This window comes from Phoca vitulina, unplaced genomic scaffold (assembly GCF_004348235.1).
Source record: "Phoca vitulina isolate PV1807 unplaced genomic scaffold, GSC_HSeal_1.0 scaffold38, whole genome shotgun sequence".
Classification (NCBI taxonomy): Eukaryota; Metazoa; Chordata; class Mammalia; order Carnivora; family Phocidae; genus Phoca; species Phoca vitulina.
The window spans coordinates 15,465,292-15,488,100 of NW_022589741.1; the positions used below are offsets into that span (position 1 = coordinate 15,465,292).

Genomic DNA, 22,809 nt, shown 5'->3' on the forward strand with positions numbered 1-22,809 from the left:
TCCTGGTTGCCATCATGGTTCTGCACGTGTGCTGGAGGGCAGGGCGGTCTCCTTCTTCCTTCTGGATCTTTCCTGGGACCACCCTGTGTTTCTGGAGATGGAGGTGGAGAGAGCCCAGAGATGGGAAAGAAGGGCTTCCAGGGATAGAGGGCCATCATCAGTGTAAAAAGAGGTCCTCTGGGTCCTTCTTCTTCCACCTCCCCATCCATAATTTGGTTTACTAAGCCTTGTGAGGGCTCAGAGCAGGTCTGAGTACTCCCTGGAGTAAGGGCAGGCCCTGGAGGTGCTGAGAACACCCTGTCCCACGCCCAGCCAGGTGGACGGATGCAGAAACAGGGCTGCGGATTCAGCTGTGTTTGTGTGCATGCCGGGGAGGGAGGCGAGGGGGTGGGAGGGGGCCCTGCGGAGCTGGGACATGGGGGGCAGGCGGTCAGCAGGAGAGCTACTCCCAGGACAAGACAGCATGCATCCGTGGCCCGGTGTCAGGCCCAAGGCTGGGGGAGGGCTCGGACATCCTTCCGCTCACAGCCTGGCGGGGAGTTTCTGTGGCAAATGTGGACAGCTCCGGCTGAGAGCCTGCCACTCCAAGTGGGATTCTCCCTGAACTTTCCTCGGATGTAAGACAGGGATAACCACCCTGACCTCCGGAGGTGACCACTCCGTAGATGCTATCAAGTCCTGCAGGAAGGGGGGCACCATCAGGGGACAGGGGGCTGGTCAGGCTCAGCTCCTGGAGCAGGCTGTGGCGAGCAAGATTCTCAAGGAGACTGTGTGTGCGCGTGTGCGCACGTGTGTGTGTGTGTTTGCAGAGGACCATTTAAGATGAAGGGTGGCCAGGACGGCCTTACTGAGAGGGGACGTTTGAGCCAAGAACCAAATGCCAACCACGTGTCTGTCTTGGAGCAGAACATTCCAGGTGCTGAGGCCTGAGGTGGGAGTGTGCCTGGAAGTCTGGCTGGTGTGGCTGGAGGGGAGTGATGGAGGGACTAGAGGGCGAGAGCCCAGGGTCCTCTGAGCAGGATGCGAGCAGTGCCATTGGAGAGTGTACACAGCGAGGTGGGGGGAGCACAGTCCAGGCTAGGTTTGAGTGAGCCTGCTGACAACTCTTGAGGAGACACTGTCGGGATAGGAGGCAGGGGCGCTAGCAGGGAGCCTACTGCAATCATCTGGGACATCTCAGCAGCCTCAGCAAAGGTGGGGAGGGAGAGCCAAGGCCCCACGGGGCGGGGCGGGGCAGGGGGTGCATCCAGGTCTCAGGAGCCCCCCTCTCCCACCTCTCCAGGTGGGACAGCTGGCTGCTCACTCCCTAGTCCTGCAGACAAGCTGTCCTCCCATCCTGGGCCTGAAGGGGAGGCGGGAAGGGCAGGGGGGAGGAGGAAGCCCTGCACAAAACAATGGCCTTGAGCCAAGACAAGAGAGCTGCTTGTCTCCCTTTATTTATGAGAGTTGTTGGGAGACATAAAGCCAGCCCTCCCCGCCCCCCCCTCCACCTTTCCCTTCCATCCCCACCTCTTCTCTGGGCACAGGCTTTCCTCTGACACACAGAGATCAAATAACTTTTCACTCAAAGGGAAAGATACTATCTCCCCTTACAATTCAGCACCAACACCAGCAGACCGACATCCCCAGATTAAAAGGCAATTAGGCAGCTTTGTTTTTGCAGGGGCTGAAGGTCTGCTTGGCACCCTTCTTGGGAACTGGATCCCACTGTGGGGAGGGCCAGCAGCTCCGGTGACTCCCTGTGGAGAAGGCTGCTGGCCTGGCCTGGGTCCCACTCCCAGCCCGGCCCCCAGTGGCAGAAAGGAACCCCCCCCGAAAATATAGTACTGATCGCTTTCAAGTCTATTTCAGAGACAGCATCGACCTGTCCCCATCAGGGTCTCCAATCTATTGGAAATGACATAAAAGACGAGAGAAGGGGCCTGGGCTTCTTGGTGAACTGTGCTGATGGTGCACGTGGGGTTAAGGCCCATGCAGCCCCTTCAGAGCATCTATGTCCCATCTCATCGAATCCTCGGAGTGGGTGCTTATCACCCCGTTTTTATGCTCAGTTGCTCAATATTCATAGAAGCAGGAACTGAGGGTCAGAGAGGTGGAGCAGGTTATCCAAGGGCACAAAGCTAGTATGTGGCAGGCAACCCCAATCCTCCCCTGGCCCTCAACTCCACCCCAGGGGGCTGGCTGAGGAAGGGAAGGGTTTTAGAATCCATCATTCGCCTTCCTGTAGTTTCTGTTTGTTGAGGACGGTAGGATCATGGTCACCCCTGCCAGCTGGGGTGGTCAGGGGAAGTCCATCCATCCGTAAGTGGCCCTTAAAGGACAGGGTGGTTTTCATCAGACACAGGTGTAAAGGCCACCATGCTTACCTTGTCATAAAGCTCCCTGGGCAACTGGACTCCTGCTCACCCGCCCTCCCCCCCGCCTAAACCTCGTACACCCCCTCCCTCTCCCAGGCTGGCTTCTCTCCTCCAGGATAATTTAGGCTCTCTTGCCTTTGGGTCTTTGCACAAGCTGCTGTATCTGCTGGGGGCACCCTTCTCTCCTGTACCCACCATTCCCCTTTTCTAGCTAAGGGTCACCCTCTGCTCTCTTTTGCTGCCCCCACCTTTGCCAAAACTTCCACCCCATCTCAAAGCACTCCACAAAGGCTGTCTAACCGAGGCAACGACCCCTCCCCACCTTCTCTCACCTCAGATCATCCATAAAGGCAGCTCTCAGACCCAGCCATCCCCACCCAGTCTCTGCTAGGTCGGGTCGCCAAAACCTCCCCTCCTTTCCAGATCCTTCTCCAGGGTCACCTCTCCGGGATGAAATCTACCGGCCCTGGCTTTTCCTATTTCCCCTTCCGGTGCCGAGTGCATACTCCGAGTCAAGCACCATGCCAGTTTCTCTCGGGAAGAGGTGACCCCACGTGGTGGCGGCAAGAGGTGGGAGGCAGAGGGATAAGAAAGAATAAGGCATTTTCTTTTCTTCCAGAAGCTCTGTCTAGCAGGGAACTCAGACATGAAAACAAATAATTACTGAGTTAAGTGCTGTGTTTCGTTTTTTTAAAAATATGAACCCAAAGCGTTGGGAGTCCAAGAGGAGAAGCGATCCTGAGGGTGATGGTGGATCGGAGAAGAGTGAGGTTTTTAGCTTGGTCTGACAGGACGAGCAGGAGTCCCTCAGAGAGAGAAAAGTGTCTCTTAAAGCGCGAATGTTGCTACACCACACTTATTGGTGTAGAGGCGAACGCAAGGGAGACGCATGTCAGTTTAAGAAGGGCTCAGTCCGCGACAAGGGTCTGCGTGTCGCCCTGTAGCGACTGGACTGATACTCTTTCAGCAGGGTGGTGACACGGGAAAGGCTCGTGGAATGCTCCATGAAAGGTGGTGGCCACAAAAAGGCCACATGGTGTGATTCCATTGATACAAAATGTCCAGAACAAGCCAATGCAGAGATGCAGAAGTAGATTAGTGGTTGTCGGGGGGCGGGGCGGGGCGGGGCGGGTAAGGGAAGAATGGGGAGTGGCCACAAAGGTGTACAGCGTTTCTTTTTGGGGTGATGAAAACGTTCTGTGTCAGCAAGTGGTGATGGTCACCCAACTCTGGGAATATACTAAACCCCACTGCACTGCATACTTTAAGAAGGTGACTTTTATGGTGGGTGAATTCTACCTCAAGAAGAAAAGCAGAGGCCATGGAGAAGGACGGATGGTGGGGAGCCAGAGCCCACCCTACCCTGCTGGAGGCAGGCTGGCCACCAGGAGGTCCCTGCAAGGCTGCAGCACCCCCAGGTGGAGGGGTCCCTGCTCAGCACAGCTGCTCCGAGCAATGGCCCCCTACGGTCCCAGCCTGTCATCTTCCTCCCTCCCTTGCTCAGGAGGGATTCTGCTGGGCTGGAGTGCATCAGAGATCCTGGGACCACCTCCCCACCTGCGGCAGGCTCCCCTGCCCCCCCACAACAAGAGGCGTGGCTGGCACCTTGTGCCTGGGACCTGAGTGACAGGTCACCTGACAAGGCACGCCACTTACTTCTGAAGACAGGCAGGTCCCCTGGTAATAGAGCAGGCAGGGAAGAGGCTTTGCCATAGATGGGGAAAATTAGGGCAGAAAATAACACCATGAAAACAGAAGTGTCCAGAAATAGGAGAGAAAGAGGCTTGCTCACATCCCAATGTGTGAGGGCCTGTCTGAGCTCCTGGGTGTTTTCAGGGACCATCCCGCTGCAGGGACCCCCAGTTTCTCTGCTGGGTTCCGAGCTCTTCTATGTGCCAGCCATGTGGTGGGGGGGTTCCTGAGCATCCACAGCAGGGCTGTGAGGGAGCACTCATTCCCAAGGACCCCATTCTCAAAGCCCTGTTACCTGGAAGGTCTGGGGACTGAGGTTCCCTGGACACCCAGATTGTGGGGGGGTGCATCAGCGATCACAAGTGGGTTGAAATTTCTGAGGCTTGTATAGTGGTGTGTGTGTATGTGTGTGCGGTCCCTGGTTGAAGGAGATTTGAGATGCCAGGATAGGGTGAGGAAGAGGTTTGTGGAGGCAGGGGTGACTGAGCCTTGAAAGTATAGGCAAACACCGCAGGCTTTAATGCCCCCCGGTTCCCCTTCCAGTCTCGGGGTGGGCAGAGGGTAGGGCTGGCTCCCCGGTCCATACGCACGGCAGGTGCTTATGGATGCAAGCTGGAGGAAGCCCAAAGTAGCCTAGGGGAGCAAAAGCTGGGACAGGAGGGCGACATGGGGGTTGCCGCGTCCCGCGTGGGCAATAGCTTTATTCTTCCTCTGGGCTTGGGGACCAGGGCAGGGCAGAGAGGAGAAGGCGAGGCGGAGCAGGCTGGAGGGGGAGGACCTCACTGATTTTTCCCAGCATTCCCCAGGCCACTTGTCTCACCACAAACCTCAGTCTCAAGCCACTTGGTTGTCATGGAAACAGGCGGAATAGAACAGATGGTCTCCACTAGCCAAATTCCAATTAAACAGGGCAGAGATGGATCGAGAAGGGGGTGTGATGTGACTAGGCCACAGAGGGCTCTGCCCCCAAACCCAGCCTGCCCACCCTGGGCTACCCCAGGATGAACAGGAAGCCCCTGCTCCCTTCCAGCAGACCAGGGGCTGGGGTCAGAAGGACATCCTGGGAGATGGGTGGAGACAGCTGCCCAGGAGAGTCACCACCCCGTCCCCTCTGTCCTTACCCTTTCTCAAAGGTGGCGGGGGGGCTGCAGGTTGAGGGCATGCCACCTTGGAGAGGGGCAGTATTGGGGGACACACATTTAAATCTACAGAAACACGGGAAGAGAGACACACGCGTGCATCCATGTACACCCAAGCACACATGTGCAACACAATCGTGCTGTATGTGTAAACGTGTGTACGTTATGTGCCCATTTGCAGGCTTGGAAACACACGAGGGCATGTGCAGAAAGGTGAGGCAAAGCCATGAATCACACTCTTAGAACAATACAAAGAAAATGCTTGGGAAAACAGAGTAAGCAATTTATTTCAATTTATTTAATAAACATGTATTAAGAAAATAGGAACTAGACACACACACACACACACACACACACACACACACAGACATGCACGCCATACGGTCCCATGCTCAAGGACATAGGGTACATTAACTAATAACATGATCACTGTGCTAGGGCAGAAAGGCTCACCAGTGCCATGAAAATACTGGGGAGGAAATGATGAATTTGGGGCAGGGGATTAGAGAAGGAAGGGTCTTGAAGGATGAGAGGAAGCTTGCCGGGCCATGAGGCAGGGCCCACCAAGCCAAGGGGCAGCAGGAACAAAGGCCGGGTGGGAGGAAAGGTGAGAAACAGCGTGCGAGCGGGGTCTGGATGCCACACACAGAGGCGTGCCAGCACACACACCTTCCATGCGGAAACCACACACCCACGCACAACTTCACACGCGCAGCCACCGAGCCCCCCGGTCCCTAGCCTTGATGCATAGGAGATACTTAGTAAATGTTAACTCCATGAGAAAAGATGCTTTTGTTTGCTGCAAACACCATGAGGTGGGTAAGGGAGGTGTCAGGAGAAAGGGAAGCGTCAGAAGTTTGCACATCTTGGCTTCGGGGGTTACACAAAGTGCCAAGAAAACAGAGTGGTGTGCAGAAGAAGAAACCTCATAGCTTGCTAGGGGCTGAGGAGGAGGGAAGCCGGCCAGCTCTCATCAGTTTGCCGTGCATTTATGGAGCACCTACTGTATACAAGGCACTGAGCTAGAGCCTGCAGAGATCTTAAGGCTGAGTCCTCTCCTTCAAAGAGCTGTGTCTGGGGCGAGGGGAGGAGAGAAAGTCCTAGACAACACAGTAGGTTCTGGCTACAGTGAGACCCTAGACCAGTGATTCTCAACTGGGGGTAACTCTGCCTCCCAAGGGACATTGAGCAATGTCTGAAGACATTTTTTATTGTCACACGGTGCAGGATGGGGGAGGACGCTGCTGGCATCTACTGGGTAGAGGCCAAACATCCTACAGTGCACAAGACAGCCCCACATATAAAAGAATTTTCTGGCCCCAAATGTCAATGGTGCGGGCTGGGGTTGAGAAACCTGGCGTAGATCACGGATTCTGTACTTAACCCAGCAGCACCGGGCAGCTTGCGAGAGCTTCAGACAGAGTAGGGGCGGGCAGGCTACACAGGAATGGGGAGAGGCCCCCAGGATGTCTCAGAGGGTGGGGGTCGTGGGACTGGGGAGGGGTCCTGCAGAAATGGAACCACTAAGAACTGACAACAAACCAGATACAGGGAATGAAGGAGGAGTCCCAGCTCCAGCGAATGGCAGAACTGGGGTTCTGAGCCCAGCAAGGACTGTGTCCTGGGGGAGGGCAGGGAGGGGGCCATGGGTGGCTTTGGGCTGCACACAGCATGAAGTGGGAATGCCCAGCTGGCCATCAGGAAGGCTGGCCTGGGGTGCAGGTCAGGCTGAAACTGGACAGAACAGATTGGGGGATTGTTCCCTTAAGTCCAAAACCCTCCACAGGACCCTCCCAGGCCCTCCCATGGCCACAGGCTCCTGATCCCCATCTAGAAGTCACCAGTGTTCTTTTGTGGGTTGCCCCTGGGTGCCTCCCTCAGGCTGGCCTGGTCACTCTCTGCCACTTCAGCACTCCCACTCAGACTCCGGGCCCCAGCCTCAAGGTCACTTCCCCAGGGAAACCTCTCCCAGGTTAGGGCCTCGCTGTCCCCTTCATAGCCCTGTACATACTTGAATCGCTCGGAAAATTCTCTGGACCGCTCTGTGCATCAGTCCAGCCAGCAGGGTGACACCTGTTTGGGGTACAACAGTGCATCACCACCAGCTCGTGCAAAGGATTAAAATAGGCAGGAGAGGCTCCTCGTGTCCCTGGCTAAGGCCCTGCCTCCTTTCCCACCTCCCCATTCCCTAACCACTCGACTTACAAAAACAGGTCTAGAAGGAGCTGTCTGGGCAGCCATCAGGGTGGGACAGCACCCAGGATCCTGAGGGAGAGGCACGGAAGCTTCACAACCCAAGAGGAAGTTTTCTAGCAGCTGGAGATGAAAATGTCACCAAAAAGCCCAAACTCAAGGACACACGGCTCCCCTCTCCTCCTCACCCTTGCACCTCCAATCCTGTTTCCACTTGGGGAGTTACCTGGTCTTCCAGTGCCCCCTGAGGCACATTAGCCTTTGAATAAAGTCTTTAGCCTCAGTTTGAGCTGCTTAAACTACTTTTTCTCGGCACAAAGTACCTGGCACACGCAGATAAACATCTGTTGACTAACTGACCTCACCTAAAGGATTAAGGCAGCATTACCCACAGGGTCACCCCAGGACCCTACAAGGTCAGCCAAGTGAGTCAATAGGGGTCAGTGGCTCGGCCCAGAACAGTAGCTGGGAGGTGCCTTCTGGGGTGGTCGCAGGGCCTGTCCTTCCAGCCGGAAATACCCAGGGGCGTCCAAACAGCCTGTGGGGGGCGGTCAGCTAATGCAGGCCACTAATCTCTCTTGAAGATTAAATACCACACTGGCTCTGGAGGCCAGAAACCAGCTGGGGGAGGGGCGGGTGGGGAGACGGGGCGGCCCAGGGCAGGGGTGGGGGAGCTGAAATCGGAGAAAAACCACCAATGATTAACCAGAGCTACTAATTATTAACCAGCTAGACTCTTGGACTTGAGAGCCCCATTTCTGGCTTCACCCCTTCAGTGTTGAATCCCAAGCATCCCTAGGACTCTGTGCCCCGCCCCCCCCCCCCCTCCCCCCACTATCTCCAGCCAGGCCTTGCTCTTTATCTTCCCATGCCCCACCCGGGCGGCCTCCGCTGCTGGTGAACATCAACTCCCACTCCCAGCCCCCCGGGAGGGTGTCAGTGGAGACTGGGATCACAGTGATTGAAACTAGATTTGCGCTTGGTCTGGATGACCCGAAGGCAGCCTTGTCCTTGGGATCCATGCCCTCTTCACTTCTAATCCCAACCCCCACGCCCACCCCACTCTCTGGAGGGTAGCTCAGCCCCTTATCTCTCCCTGTTTTAGCCTCAGGGTTTGGCAAGGGGCACTCCCAAATCTGCTGCTAGGGAGGGGTCTGATGATGGGGAGGGTGGCAAGGAGCGGGCAAGCCTGGGGGATGTGGGAGAAGGGGCTCTGGAGCTGAGCAGGGCAGAGGCAATGTTGGGACTCCAGAAGGAGGCTTCCGGGTTAACTTTAGGATAGAGAAGCCCAGACTCTCCAGGGGCGAAAGACTCCTTTAAGTACTGGCCACGGGAATCCATCAGAGAAGCAGAGTGGGTCACAGGGGTCTGCTGCCCCGGGGTGATCGCAGCGTCCGTACCACATGTCCCACAGCGGGGTGCCTCACCCTGCCACATGCCCTGGCTCGCCCTCCTAGGGCCGCGACAGGCCACCCTGTGCGGCGAAGCACTAGTGGGCGATGGGAGAGGCTGCAGAAGGTCACGCCACGTGGGCGTCCCTGCGGTGCACTGCCTCCCACGGGGGACCCCACCCATTCCAACAGGCCCCCACCCATCCCCATTAGGGCACAGGCTGCTGGGAGAATGAGGGGCTGCTCCCGCTGTCTCCAGGGCGAAGAGACTGCAGGCGGAGGGTCCTGCTCCTCAGCCCCTCCCCACTGTCCTCTCCATGCCCTGAAACTGTGCAATATGCTCCCTTTCTCAGGCCCTTCTCTCCCCATCACCAACTTAATTCCTTAATTCCCACTGGAGATAAGCGGATCTTTCACTGCAATTTATTGTTAATCCAAAGGAAAACAGGGTTTGGAAGGGGTGAGGTGGAGGTGGGGAAGCGTGGCGGCGGCCAACCCGCTCTGCCTCTTCCCGGATCCCTGGATGGTTGTAGTGGCTGCGGGATCCTGGGCCAAACTCCCGGGGCAGGTCAGCCCCCATTCTGGGCCCCACACCTGCTGCTAGGGATCTCGATGACCTGGTTCCATGGAGAGCCCCAAAGATGGCCAGGTCGGTCAGAGTTGGCCAAAAGCACAGGGGAGAGAAGACTGAGAGCGGGAGACCCTCTGTAAGACTGAGAGCAGGAGACCCTCTGGAAGGACATCCCGTGCCAGATCAGATGTGCTCCACACCGATCCCAAGGAGGCTGAGACAGGATTCATGGGTGTGGGCTTCAGGCATGCAGATCTCAGCTCAGTGCAAGGAAGCATCTGGGGCACTCAGAGCTGTAGGGGCTTCCACGTAGGGTGCTGAATCCCCCGTCACTGGGGGTATTCATGCTGAAGCTGGATGTTCAACCAACCAGCAGGGACGGGGTTGAGGGGTTTTAAGAAGTGAATGGGTGTTACATTATCTGCTCTCCTTCCAGTGCCAGGATTCTCCCGACTTCCCCTATCTATCCGACTTCCCCTGTCTATCCTGCAGGGAAGGGAGTTACCCTCAGCTGATAGCCCAGCTGGGAGGCTCTTCCCAGACCTGGGGGCAGGAGGGGACCGAATGGGCTCAGAAGCGTAGCCCGCTTTAAGAAGACAGTCCCCTGCCCCATCACACCTGCCCCTTCAGAGCCAAGCAGGGAAGGCTTAGGAAGAGTGACAGGTTTACTTGGGCATTAGCCCACAAGGCCCCAGCTCCTTCTCCCCATCTCCCAGCCAGGCCTGTGGCCTGCGGGCATTAAGAGATGGCACCCTCGGGTGTCCCCTGCTGTGTGTGAGGCCAGAGGGCAGATATCATCCCCTGTGGGACTGGGAGCTCCAGGAGGGCGGGAAATTATGTTTGCTGCTCAGCCCCTGCTCCCTGCTCAGTGTGGGGTCCACGGGAGGCAGCAGTGCCCACACTGTCGAGGGAATGCCGGAATGGATCTGTGTACCCCCTCCTGCCACCACAAACCCAGGGCAGAGGGATTCCCACAAGTGCTGGCACCCAGCATGTCGGGCGGCCAGACGCCTGCATGTGGGGTTCCTTGGTTGAGGGCATATAACTCTTGCTTCCAACTACTCTTTAAGAAGGGAGCACAGGATGGTTCCAAAGAGCCACCACCGGGCATCTTCCGGGGACCATCTGGAGGTGGGGGTGATTTTCCAGGAGCCCAGGGGCCTGCGCAGGTGATGTACCCTGCCCAAGTGGAGAGGAACCCAGCTGAGGAACCCCTGCAGTGTGCTGGGCCAGGCGTCCCAGCCCCAGGGAATGGACCCTCCCCTAGATGTCACCTCCCTGGGCAAACAGCAGCTAATAATCACCAAGTGGTGTGAAGATTCACTCTGTACCAGGCACTGCACTCATCCCACCACACGCACTATCTACCTCTTCTAAGCCTCTCGTTCTCACATACCCACTTCCGAGTGGAGGGAACTCAAGTTCAGAGAAGACAAGACACAGATCCACATGTGGGCACACGTAAGTAGTAAGAGACGGAGACCACTTGGCTCCAAAACAGTGGGTTCAATTTGCCGGGGGAAGAAAAAAAGAGTCCAACCAGTTGTTTGTGATCCTATAGACAAAACAATTATCTCAGACTGACCTTCTGCATTCTCTAACTGGCGGCTTGGGGGCAGTGCGGACCCTGCCAGGGACAGTCATCATCTTTGACTGCCGGCCTCTTTCCCCCCACTTCCTGCCCCCCCAGTATCCAGGCTCTGGCCCCCCAGCTGGGGGAGAGCCCCCCACCTCCGTGGGGGAGAAGATGGCAATCAGTGTCTATAATCAGGAGCAGACAGACAGACAGACAGACACACACACACACACACACAGCACAGGACCTCATACACACAGAGCATGTGACGTCATGCACGCGCAGGCGTGCGCGCGCTCACACACACACACACCATAAACCTCTCTCATGCACACACAGAGGACATAAAAACACTTGTAAAGAAACACATAAAGCTGCACAAATTATCATTACGGCTTGAGCTGTGTACACAAGGACCAAGGGGGTAGGAGTGATGGAGTGAGAGGATGGGAGGGGGGAATCGAGCCATCTTCCTGGGCAGAGCAGTGGGTGCTAGTCCCCAGGCAAGCTGCCTGGTGGCCCTGTGTGCCCCTGCTCCGGGCTCCCTGGAGGGAAGGGGGAGCCACAGAGACCCTTCCCCAGTTCTCGCCCCCACTGCAGGGCCAAGATGTGGGTGCTAGAGAGGGATGTTGCGGGCTCCCTCCCCCATCACCCCCCCCCAGTACAGACAGGGAGACCCCTCATCTGGCCCCTGGGAGGTGACTCAGGGTGGGAAGGGTGCCGGGTGGGCAGGGGGAGGCAGGGGGCCATTGCCCAAGTTCCCCAAAGCCCCATCCATCAATCGAGCGGAGATAATCAGAGTGCTCAGCCGGCCCAGGACACTGATTACTCTCTGGGCAGCATAAACACAGGGAATAAATCTGGGAAGGGGCCGGGTAGGAGGGCGTCTCGGCAGCAGGGCTCCCCACCCTGCCTGGGAAGGGAGAGGAGGCCCATCCATCATTCTGCGAGATGTAGCTATCTAGGCCAATGAGGTGAGGACAGTTCGGGGGGTGGGGGAGGTGGGCAATCATAATAAAATAATCCAGTGCAGCACGGCTGTTCTGCTCTGATCTTATTTACACCCGGGAGAAGCCTGGCCCTGCCTCCGCTCCAATTTTTACCCAGGAGCCACCGCTGAAGCCTTCTGCCATTGACTCAAAACTCTTGAAGGACGCCTGACCCACAGGGTAGAGAAGAGGGGCAAAGAAGTGGCTTGGCTCAAGACATAGGTGGGCATCTGTAGGCCCTGGGTCCTGACATGCACTCCTTAGGTTTGGATGGGCGTCAGGCGGGTCTCAGGCCTCCATCCTACTATTGCTTCCAAGCACTTCCTGGGCGCAGGGCAGACCCCAGCCTCAGGAACCAATCGCAGAGCTTTGGCCTGTGTCTGGGCCACAGAGGCTCTACCGTAATTCAAGCTAACGGAGCATGGCTAATCTAGAACAGCAGAGGGTCTAGGAGGAATTTCTCTTTGGCATCGAAACATATCAGGTGACTGTTTGGCAGCCCAGTTACCTTCCTAATTAAGCAAGTTTGTGAGGCCTGAGCCCAAGTGGTGACCTGCAGGGGTCAGGGTGTGCTTAGGGGAGCATCGGCCCCGGGTCACCGTCGAGAGGACAGTCTGCGTGTGAGCTATCTGGAGGTCACTCAGTCCTCTGCCACGACCCTGGAAGGCGTTTTGATCTTTCTGCCCCCACGACCCTCTTCCCTGGGATAGTTCTGTACCCCTGCTGCGAGGCCGCGAGGCCGCCATGCCTCTGTGCCAGCCCCCTGTTCTGAACCTGCCTGGGGCAGAGGAAGCACCAGCCCTTTCATCCCAGGGGATCCAAGCAGCCGGTACAGGTGAAGACCCTAAATCCTCCCCGCCGCTCCAGGTAGGGGCCCCTCCCTTGCCATCTTTTGGGAATCTCTGGGTGAGGGCAAGAGAGACCAGAACCTCCCAGAAGCTTCGGATGGGCTCTGACATAGGATCCAGCTTGCTGAGCTGTGGACCCACCCAGGGCCCAGGGGCAGCCTGGGAACACCGGCTGGGGGTAGTTCCCAGCGGCTTCTTTGGGAGAAGCTATTACCCCTGGCCCTAGTCTCACGGTGCAGCGTGGGAGGAGACCCCCACGTGGCAGCAGTGATGCCCCAAAGCTCAGGGGATGAAAGAGTGATGGTATCGAGACATTTCTCTCCAGCATAGCCACATCAACACTCCCAAGACGTAACAGTGACTGCAGGAGGATCCACCAGGTGTAATGACTGTGCATCTAGTACCTGTAAGGCATCTAAAGGATCCAGTAGTGATGACCACCGAGACTCTGATGATAAGCACTGATAACTCCCCATCAGGTTACCCCTGCGCCATCAAAGGGAACAGGGGGGTGAGCACTAGGCAGGGGTGGTGGGCATTCTGGATGCAAGGTCCTGTGTTACTCCCAGGCTTGGTAAGCTGTCTCTCTCCATCGCCAGTCCACCCGCTTAGCTAAGTGGTATGATCGTGGACATTGGGCCTGACTTCTTGGCTCTGCCACTTAACTAGTTAGTAAGTCACTTGTGTGACTAGGGGCAGGTTACCTAACCTCTGCTGGGCCTCACCTTTCCATATGTAAAAAAAAAAAAAAAGGGAGAATAGACGTACCTTCCACATGAGTTGTTATGAAAATTAAGTAAGTTATTACATTTAAGAAGTTGACGATAGTGTCTGGCACCCAAGTACTCTCAATAAAAGTTCATTATTACTATCATTGTCATCAACTGTCCAAACGACCAACCATGTATCCAGCTGGCATCTACCAGCAGCCCCTGATGTGGCCAACCCTGTACTAGGCCCTGGGGACGCTGAGATCCATCAGTAATGGACGTTGTCCCTCTGGAGCTCTTGGTCTTGGGGAGATGATAAGTCCCAGGCCCGAATGACCATATAGCAAGACGAGGAGTGATTAGTGGCACAGAGTGGCACGATGAGGTGCAAGAGGGCTTTGAGATGGGAGAGGTTATCCCCAGCTGGGGGCGGGGGGGGGGGGGGGGTGGGTCAGGAGGTTTCATGATGGAAGTGGCTCTCACGTCAGTATTTAGATATGGGAGGTAAGGCAGGGAAACCTGGGGTGTGAATACAAGGGTGTGTGGCTGGGCGGGCCTGGCCTTCGGGGGAGGGCAGTGCGAGATGAGCCAGGGAGGGGGCAGCGAGCAGATGCTCCAGGCCTGTGAAGTGTCTTTCTCACGTATGCTTTAGGTCTATCCATCCAAGAAGCTGTGTGGGCAGATGAGAGCCAGGAGTCAGGGGCCCCTGCCACAGTCCTGGGAGCAAGGGCATTGCAAGCAGCCCCTCCCGAGGTGGGGCCCACAAGTGGTTACAAGGCTGGCTTGGCTCTGAGGCACCTTCTCGAACTTCCTCTGTCCTGGCAGCTGAGAGCAATTGCCCGCAAGCCACCAGGACTAAGGCCCTAAGCCTAGGGCCTTACTGGGGAGCTCCAAGAGCCCGTATAGGTCTCCACTCCCCTTGCCTCCAGAGTCAGGCTGACTCGCGTCTGCCCAAACAGACCGGCCCCCCTATCTCCGCTGACTCACTTGGCGGGCACACCAGCTCATGTGCCAAAGCGTGGGCTGGCCTGTGTGACCCTTCATGGGAGCATACAAGTGAGCTCGTGTGTGCTAAGAACCAGTTCTTTGGGCCTGCTGCTCACTTTCCTCCACAAGACTGAGCCACTGAGACGGGGCAGGCTTCCCTTCGCTCTGGTCTTGTTTTCATGGTGACTGAGCCCTGGTGGTATTCTGGTGACCAGCAGGTATGCACGATTGCAGGGGAAAGAGAGATCAAGATAAAGCAGGAGGGGAAGGTGCAGACAGAGACGAGAGGGGCTGTCAACAGGGACTAGAATCTGCAAAGCAAGAAGTAATCCCGTCTTTGGTGGGGAGAACCCCAAGAGGGGACCCACGGCTCCATCACAGTGACTGTGAGCAAGTTACTCCACCTCCGGGAGGGATGCGAGACCAGCAAGCTCCTGCCAAGGCTGTCAGCTGCCACAGTGCATCTTTAGGGGAGGAAAGAAATTTCTACCGTGTGGTCCCCAGGTCTCCACCCCAGCTTCTGGGCAGAAAGATGGGCCAGGATTCAGGCTGAGGTGGCTGTGAGGAATCCAGACTCCCTCTCTGCTGCTAGCACGTGTCTCTCAGACCTAGGGGTAAGGGTGGGCTGCTGCCCTGTCCCCCAAAGGCCCTCTTCCCCAGAATGGTGGTTTGCTGAGCTTCTCGGCCAGGTCCTGCCAGACGAAGCGGACTCCTAGGAACGGCCCTGCGGGAGAGCTATGTCCTTCTCCCCTTCAGGCAGGGGATAGAATTGGGGGGCCCGAGGGGGCGGGAAGGAGTGTTTCCAGCCTTGGGGAACACACATTCCAGGAGGCATTCCACTTAAGCCCACAGATCGAACTCAAACTCCCAATGGGACATTCTTGTGCCCATGGCCACTGGCCTCTTTTGCTTCCTGGGCCACGCCTGCAGCTGTGTCCCAGCGGAGCTACCAGCCAGCGGAACTAATGTCCTCTAATGAGATCCGGGCCAGAGTGGCCGGGCAGGTTTTATTGTCTGCGGCTTGGTAATGAGACTCCTCATAAACTGGGAATGAAACTGGGGTCTGCGCAGACCAGAGCCGGGTGGGGAGTGGCCTGGGAGAAGGAGTCGGCTCTGCCTGCCAAATCTCAGCCCCTTCCCCTCTCTGCGGCCCCAGGCCAGTCCACAAGCTCATACCCCAGAGCCCTGCCCACGTCTCAGGCCAGATCTCCACGGGGTGATGCTCTAGCTTCTAGAAAGACACCCTTCCCTCCCCGGCCTTCCCCCCCAACTCCAGCCATTCGGCTGCTGGGTGTCCTGTACTGTGGTGCCGACCTGGGCTCCATGGTAAGCTCCGGCTGGGCCACCCTCCGACCCGTGTCCTCACTTATCCCTCACTTCCCTACGGAGCGCTGGCTTGTTGCAGGGGGAGAGTGGTGGTGGCTGGCGAAGTGCATGACCATCTCACTGGACTCACTCTATCGTGGCCCGGCTCAACCTCTACTGTAATGCGTCCATCTCAGCCTGTTTCAGCTCCCTCATCTACTGGATTGGGAGTCAGAGGACCCAGCACCTGACTTGGCCACACCGGCTGGAGGTGGTCAGCAAATTACTAAGCGGACTCACTTTCCTCGTCTGTAAAATGGAAGGACCAGGAATACCATTCACATGGGGTTACTGGGAGGATCAGCTGGAACCATGAGCTGTCAAGAGGGCCACAGACATTTTTATTATTAGTGGCGAAAGGATTCTATCCACAACAGGAGAAACCGGAAGAGGCTTTTCTACCAGCGAGAAGGGGGTGACGCCAGGAGGGATTCTCGATCTGGCTATACCATCCTGCCAGATGAGTGGACTGCTGGAGACAGGGTCCAGTGGCCCACCCTTCCCCCAAATGCAGAATTTTGAAGGAGGGCAGGGGCTGAGTCCTAGGCCTTCTCTGCCAGCCCGGGCTTCTACCCCAGCCAGAGCTCCAGATGGGCAATGGAGCCTCGCTGTGCCATAGCCAGGGAGTGAGGAGGGTGCCCGGGAGAGCCCCTGGTGACAGAACAAAGGCCACAGGGCACCTGCTGCGTGTGCGAGTCCGTGACCACGAGGGTCGGGCTCATGCAGGTGCCTGGGGCCCACCAGGCCCCCTGAGCCCCCAGGGCTGCTGCAGCCTCCACCATTGTTTCCAGGTGGGGGGAGGGGGCTCCCTGAGCAGCTCCTGGCTGGTGACTAGGGCGGTGAGGTCAGCACTGGGCAGGCAGCTGAGTGGCTCTTCCTCAGGGGAGTACAGAGGTGGCACCGCCCCGCCGGCAGATGCAGAGGGGGCCGGGACCACTCAGAGGAAAGGCACGGAGCACGGAAGCAGCTGCCACTTCGCTGCCCATTTATCACATGCCTGCCACGCGCTCAACACTTTTCATACCTTACTGTCAGTCTAATCTTTACAACCCCCTTTGAAAGCTGTACTCACAGAAACCCACTGTACAGATGGGGAAAACTGAGACCTATGAAGTAAACTTAACCAAGTCTACTCAGCTAGCAATTCGTCGAGCTGGGATTCAAACCCAGTCGACCTGGCTGCACTTTGCTGGGCGGCCAAGATGGGGTGCTCCCCAGGCTGCAGGGAGAGGAAGCAAGCCGTATGCCATTCTCTCTTGACTAGGGCCTGGGATCACTGCTGCTGCCCTGCCCTAGTGCTGTGCCCTAGAGAGGCACAGATCCCATGAGCTCCTGAGAATACATACCACTGCCCCCCTTCCCCATCCAAGGATAAACCTTGGGATTATCCATTGCCCTAAAGAGCCTACAGCCTGCCGTCAGGAAGACTTTCTTTGTGTCCTTATTGGGTCTCTCCTGTTGTACCAAGATCACCTCTCCTTGTGGAATGGGTCAGGGTTCAGATGTTAGGCTTGATGTGTCTTCTTTCCATCTATCTTTTCTCTTTCCCCATCTCCCAAATCAGCACATAGAATCCAGAGCTTCAAGGGTTAACTGGACTAAAGGGTGTTATCTCCAACTCAGGGCATTCCCTCCGCAAGGTGATCCCTGCTCAGATCTTAAGTTACCTCCTGCCCCAGCCAGCACATCTGCTGTTGGCTCCGTAGACCTGGTCTCTATGGAGAGGGGCAGGCATCACAGGGGAGAAGCACCTGCCCGCCAGCCTGGGGCACAGGGTCCTGGGCTGCCAGGATGAGCCCTCTTCCCCTTCCACCAAGGGGGCTCCCGAGTTCTGCTGCACAAGCCAGGTGTCTCCAGGCACATGTATGTTGCCGACCTGGGCACACGTATGGTTCTGCAGGGCTATTTATGGAGGACCAAAACCCACACTCATGCCCCTTTTTAAATGCTCAGAGTATGCCACCTTTCCCCCCCACAGATGATCCCCTTGCTCCCCAAGTATTCATACAGGAAGCAAAGATGCCAAATCAGTAGCTGAAAACCTATCTCCCAGGGCCCCTCCCAGCCTTGCAGGGATCTCAAGAAGCTGTGGGACAAGCCAGGCCCCAGTGAGCAGCAGGTTCCAGACGCTGTTTGCCAGCGAGAGAAGAGAGTAAAGTCTCTCCAGCTGAGCACCTCCCTGTGAGCATGTGGAGGTCCAATCTAAAGCCAAGGACAGAACAGGAATAGCAACCGGTGTAGAGGCTGCCCACCCCCCAAAGGACCCGACAGCCCATCTTGGAAGGAGCTGTCTGAGGGCAAATCCTAGGTCTCTTCCCAAAACCGCCTCCCGGACACTCTGACATCAACACAGGCATTATCAAGGCTCAGAGCTACTCACAAAATCCTAGTTGGAAAGACTTAAGAAATCAGTTACATGTGAATATCCACCTGCTATCTATTGATGGCCCCAGTCCTGTGGTGACCCACACATACCAGTGAACAACACCTCCTTGCCCTCGTGCCCATGGCTCTGCAGGGGCACAAGGCATTGTAGATAACCAACACAAGCACCCAAAGCTTGCACATGGTGTGTGCGTGTACCGACTCGACACTGACGGCGAGACAATATGCAGACTGTCAGAACGGTTCCAGCCTAAGTCCCACGGCTAGCTAGTGTCCATCCCAGCCTGGCACCCTGGCCAACATGCAAAGTTAAAAAAAAAAAACAAAAACCAACCAAACGGACAACACAACAACAGTAAAACAGATGAATACACAGGCCCCTTCTCTGTCTCTCCCCCAGGTAGGAGCCATTCAAGTTACCAGGTTAACCAGGAAAGATCAGATCAGGAAAATCCAAGGTATATTCACACCTCCCTTGGGTGTTTTCTGTTTGTGCCGAACAATGAACATTAGTCAGTGCTAAACAATGGCGGCTGGGGCAGACCCTCTGCCCGAACCCCCAGCCCCTCGCGCCAGCCCACTGGCTCAGCCGTCAGCACTAGGGTCCTAATGGCTGGTGCCACCAACCTGGCAGCATTCAACTGGGTCCTGGGTCAGGAAGTGGCCACCGAGGTGGATTCATTGTGCAAAGCTGGGTGGCCAAGGAGGGAACTAATACCATGCTTTCAGCCAGCGTGGGACCACAAGGGGCCCCCCTGCCCCCGAGCCACAGATATTCAGGCTCAGAGATGCCTTCTCAGCTGCTCTGCCGGGGCTGCTGGGCCCAGGCTCTGCACTATCTTCTCCTCCCCTCCAGCTTTGGCTATTAGGCCCTGAATCTGATTCCGAGACACTCTCCATAGCACAGCCTCCAAAACGGGCACTGAGACTGCTATTCACACACGCTGTAATCCCCAGGCCAGCAGAATTGGTTGTGCCATAATGTCCTGCCCAGCAAGCCCGAGCACATCGCTGTCTGTGAGAAATGGGGAGAGAGGGAAAGGGCCCAGCTGCTCTGACACTCTGAGTTTCGAAGGAAACCACCTTCTGGGAGCTCTGTGCAAACTGCAGAGAAGGGGTGTGCGGCGGCCCGACAGGTCTTCCGAGGGTGCACATGACACCTGGGGTGTGTGTGCTCTCTCCAGACAAAAGGTTTGGGGAAGCCAATTAGGGAGGGTGTGGTGTAGGTGGGACACCAGCTCTCCGCACCTGCTTCAAAGGTAGGTTCTCTGCCTCCCCCCAGGGCTCCTCCGGGCCCTCTTCAGGGTGCAGTCCCCAGGCCCTACTGGCCCTCTCCTCGGAGCTGACCTGTAGGAACTGTTATCTCAGAAGCTCGTGGGGCTTCCCCACCCAGCCTGGTAAAGTCTGTGTTGTAAAAACGTACTTCTGTGTTTACACGTCAATAGCCAGATTGGGAATGTTGTGGGGTTTTTTTGTTTTTGTTTTTGTTTGTTTAGTCAGGGGGTCATCATACACACTGGGGGTTTGCCCCCACCTGCTTTCCCCCAGAGAGGTCCTGTGTTGGTGCTCCCTGACACAGCCCAGGAGAACCCAGAAAAGAGCATCAGGCTGGCAAGTCCCCAGAGAGGAGCGGCAGTGAGCACTCAGGAGGGAGCTGGCGGGGGGGGGGGGGGGGGAGAATGTGGGGTGTGGGCAGGCAACTTCTGAGCCTACCAGCCTCCATCCAAGTGTCAGATGGGCACCACCACACCCCCTGCCTCCCTTTGCAGGGGACCAGGGGCACCAGCTCAGGGTACAGGAGCTTGGCCGATCGGGGAATTCTGGCTGCCCCTGATGCCAGCCAGCCATGACAATGACAGCCAATTGAGGAGTGCTTATGAAGTGCCTGTCTGAGCTGGGGTTCTAGGTCTGCATCCTACCCCTCAATCTGGATTTCTGGTGGGGGGTAGTGTCTACACTTGAGTCAGGTGGGAGTGCCATCTCCCTGGCCCCACTCCCTGGGTGGGCAGGCTTTCAGCAGGCACCCCCCCCCCCAAGAAGGAATTAACCACTGTGTATCACAAAGCTGGGGGAAGAGAACAACAAAAGGAGGGGAGGATGGGGGTGAGTTCATTCTTTTCCCCCAAACCTTCCCACTCTTTGTCCGACCAGAATTAGGTTAACCCCTGGTGTGCCAGACCAACTAGAGCTCCCCCAAAGCTCTCCTTTCCCTAGAATCCTGGTGTGGACACTGTGCAGTTAAGGGTTCCCAGAAGCCCAAACCCCCAGTGGTCAGAGGAGTCCTAGGTAGGGCCTGAGCTCCAGCTGGATTCCCAGGAGGTCCCGTGTGAGAGGAAGACCTCTCACTCCCCATGACCACCCTACCAGGGACGGGACTAGTCAGGCCCCTGGAAATGGGCAGTGCCCCCTCCCCCCCATACCTAGCAGGAAGGCACCCCACAGGCTGTAGGGGCGGGGGCACCGTTGTGCTGGCTTCTACAAAGTGCTTTCGATGCCATCGGCCACTCAGCGAGATCTGTGGAGCCCTGGCAGTAGGCTGGTGGCAGAAGGGGTACAGAATTGAATGAGGCCAGGTTCCTGCCTTCCAGGGGTGCACCCCAGCCCCGCAACTCAGCAGCCGGGCTGGCCCCTGGGTAACACACCAGCCTACGAATCTGCGGCATCACGGGCATCTCCAACGGGCCGCTGCCAGCGATCCGGTATTCTCGCCCCAGCGGGAGCTGGTCTCTCTGTACTCTGACCCCTTATTCTGCCACCCTAAGGCCAGAGCACGTGCTCCAGCCAAGCCCCCTCCCTCCCCCGCCAAAACCCCATCTAGCCCAGGCGGGAGCGGGAGATCGTCTCAGGTTTCTTCCCAGAGGGCTGGAGGAACCCCACCCCCACCCCGACCTCCGCTGGTGTCACCAGCCACCGTGGGAGCTGGGTAGCTTCCCCAGGGACACAAAGGGTTAAATCCAGGCGAGGGGACTCGGTCGGATTTGCCTCCTAAACGCATTTTCCAGTTCATTCCCCAGCACAATACGCCGCCCGTAGGTCCCAGCCTCCGCCCCCACCGCACCCGTCAGATGGGCCACCGCGGGCCACCCCAGGGTCGGGCGTCGGGTTAACCCCTCGGCCGCCGGCACCTGGAGGAAGGACACGAGGGGGCATCCTCGGGAAAGTGGGTCATGCAGCCACCTGGCTGGCACCAAGCCCGCGGCGCTTCCTGGGCGGGGGGGCCGGGGGGGGGCGGCGGCAAACTGGGAGTGGAGTTCCGAGGTGAAGTCCAGCCCGGCAAGGCCGGGAGGTTGCGAGCCCGCGTGGCCCGGGCCTCACCCACCGGGAGAGGAACCGCAGGTGAGCGAGAAGCTGTCTCTGACGCAGGAGCCGGCTCTCGGCGCCCGCGTGGGGCTGCGTGGGGCGGGAGGAGGCGCGAGCGCGCGGAGCCGTCTGGCAAAGGGGCCGGGGACAGAGACGAAGCCCCCCTGCCATCCTCCAGACCCACAGCCCACCGCCTCCGAGAGACTGACGCCCTCCCCCTGGGGCTGTTGTCTCATACCCTGAGACGGAGATTACGGTGATTATTTTGCATTTATGTAACATACAGTGTTTCCAAACTGCTTCCCGAGCTGAGAGCTGGTTATTAAATAAATAGAACGCTATTACATATTATTATTTTTGTGAAAACTGAGCGGAAGAAAGTGCTTTCTTGCTACACAGAGACGTGCTTCCGACCGCTTCCCTGCAGGGCAGGCTGTTGGGCTTCTCATCCTCTCTCTCCGCCGTGCCACCCGCACCCCCCCTTACCTAAGCCGTGACCCAACTTTTCTGGCTCCTTTCGCTGCCTATAACCCAGACGTGCCCGCCATCCAGCTCCCAGCCCCGGGAAGGCATTGGATGGGGCGGGGGGGGGGGGGGGGTAAAAAAGGCAGAGGCGGAACGCGCTTACCTGGGAGGAAGAATGCGGTCAAGCCGAGAGCGAGTCCCCACCAGCGTCCAGCGGCGCCCGCAAGCCCCATCCGAGCCATCGGGGTCCGGGGGTCCGGCGAGAGGGGCCGCGAGGAGAGCGCTCCCCGCGCTCCAGAAACCAGCCCGGAAGACGAAGGTCGATCGCTGCCGGCCGGCGGGCGCTCCGAGGATCCAGGTCAGCCGCAGCCGTCGGCCGGGGCGGGGTGGGCTGGGTGCGATCGGCGCGGCCGCAATCCCGGCCCCGGGCCGCCGGCGGCTCAGAGGCTCGGTGGATGCCCGCCGCAAGTTGCACGAATCATGCCCCCTTCTCCTCCTCCGCTCTCCTCCCCGCGCCGGTCCCCGCCCTCTTCTTCCACGCAGAGCCGGGCTGGGGAGAGGGACCCACCCCCGGCGCGCCCGGCTGCCCGGCTGCGCGGCGCGGGCTCCCGGCCCCCGGCGCGCTCACACCCTCCCGCTCCGCTCCAACTTGCAGGCGTCCATGGCCCGCCGTCCTCCGAGGGCGGCGGGACGAGCCCAGGCGGCGGGCGGGAGGCGCGGTGGGCTCGGGGCCCAGGCGGCGGGCGGGCGCGCGGCTCGGCGGCTCGGGCGGTGCGGCTCCGCGCGCGGAGGGCGAGCCGGGTGCGCCGCGCGTCCCCCCCGCCACCCCGCGCCGCCGCTG

At 58.0% G+C, this 22,809-nt stretch overlaps 1 protein-coding gene across 1 annotated transcript in view; it reads right to left on the minus strand.

Moving 5' to 3' along the window:
- Positions 1-22,606, minus strand: part of NECTIN1 (nectin cell adhesion molecule 1) — a 62,952-nt gene extending 40,346 nt beyond the window's left edge. The window contains exon 1 of the mRNA XM_032428151.1: positions 22,132-22,606. Coding sequence (XP_032284042.1) covers positions 22,132-22,210 — 79 coding nt within the window. The 5' untranslated portion in view covers positions 22,211-22,606. The remainder of the gene's footprint in view (positions 1-22,131) is intronic.
- Positions 22,607-22,809: the final 203 nt, after the last annotated feature.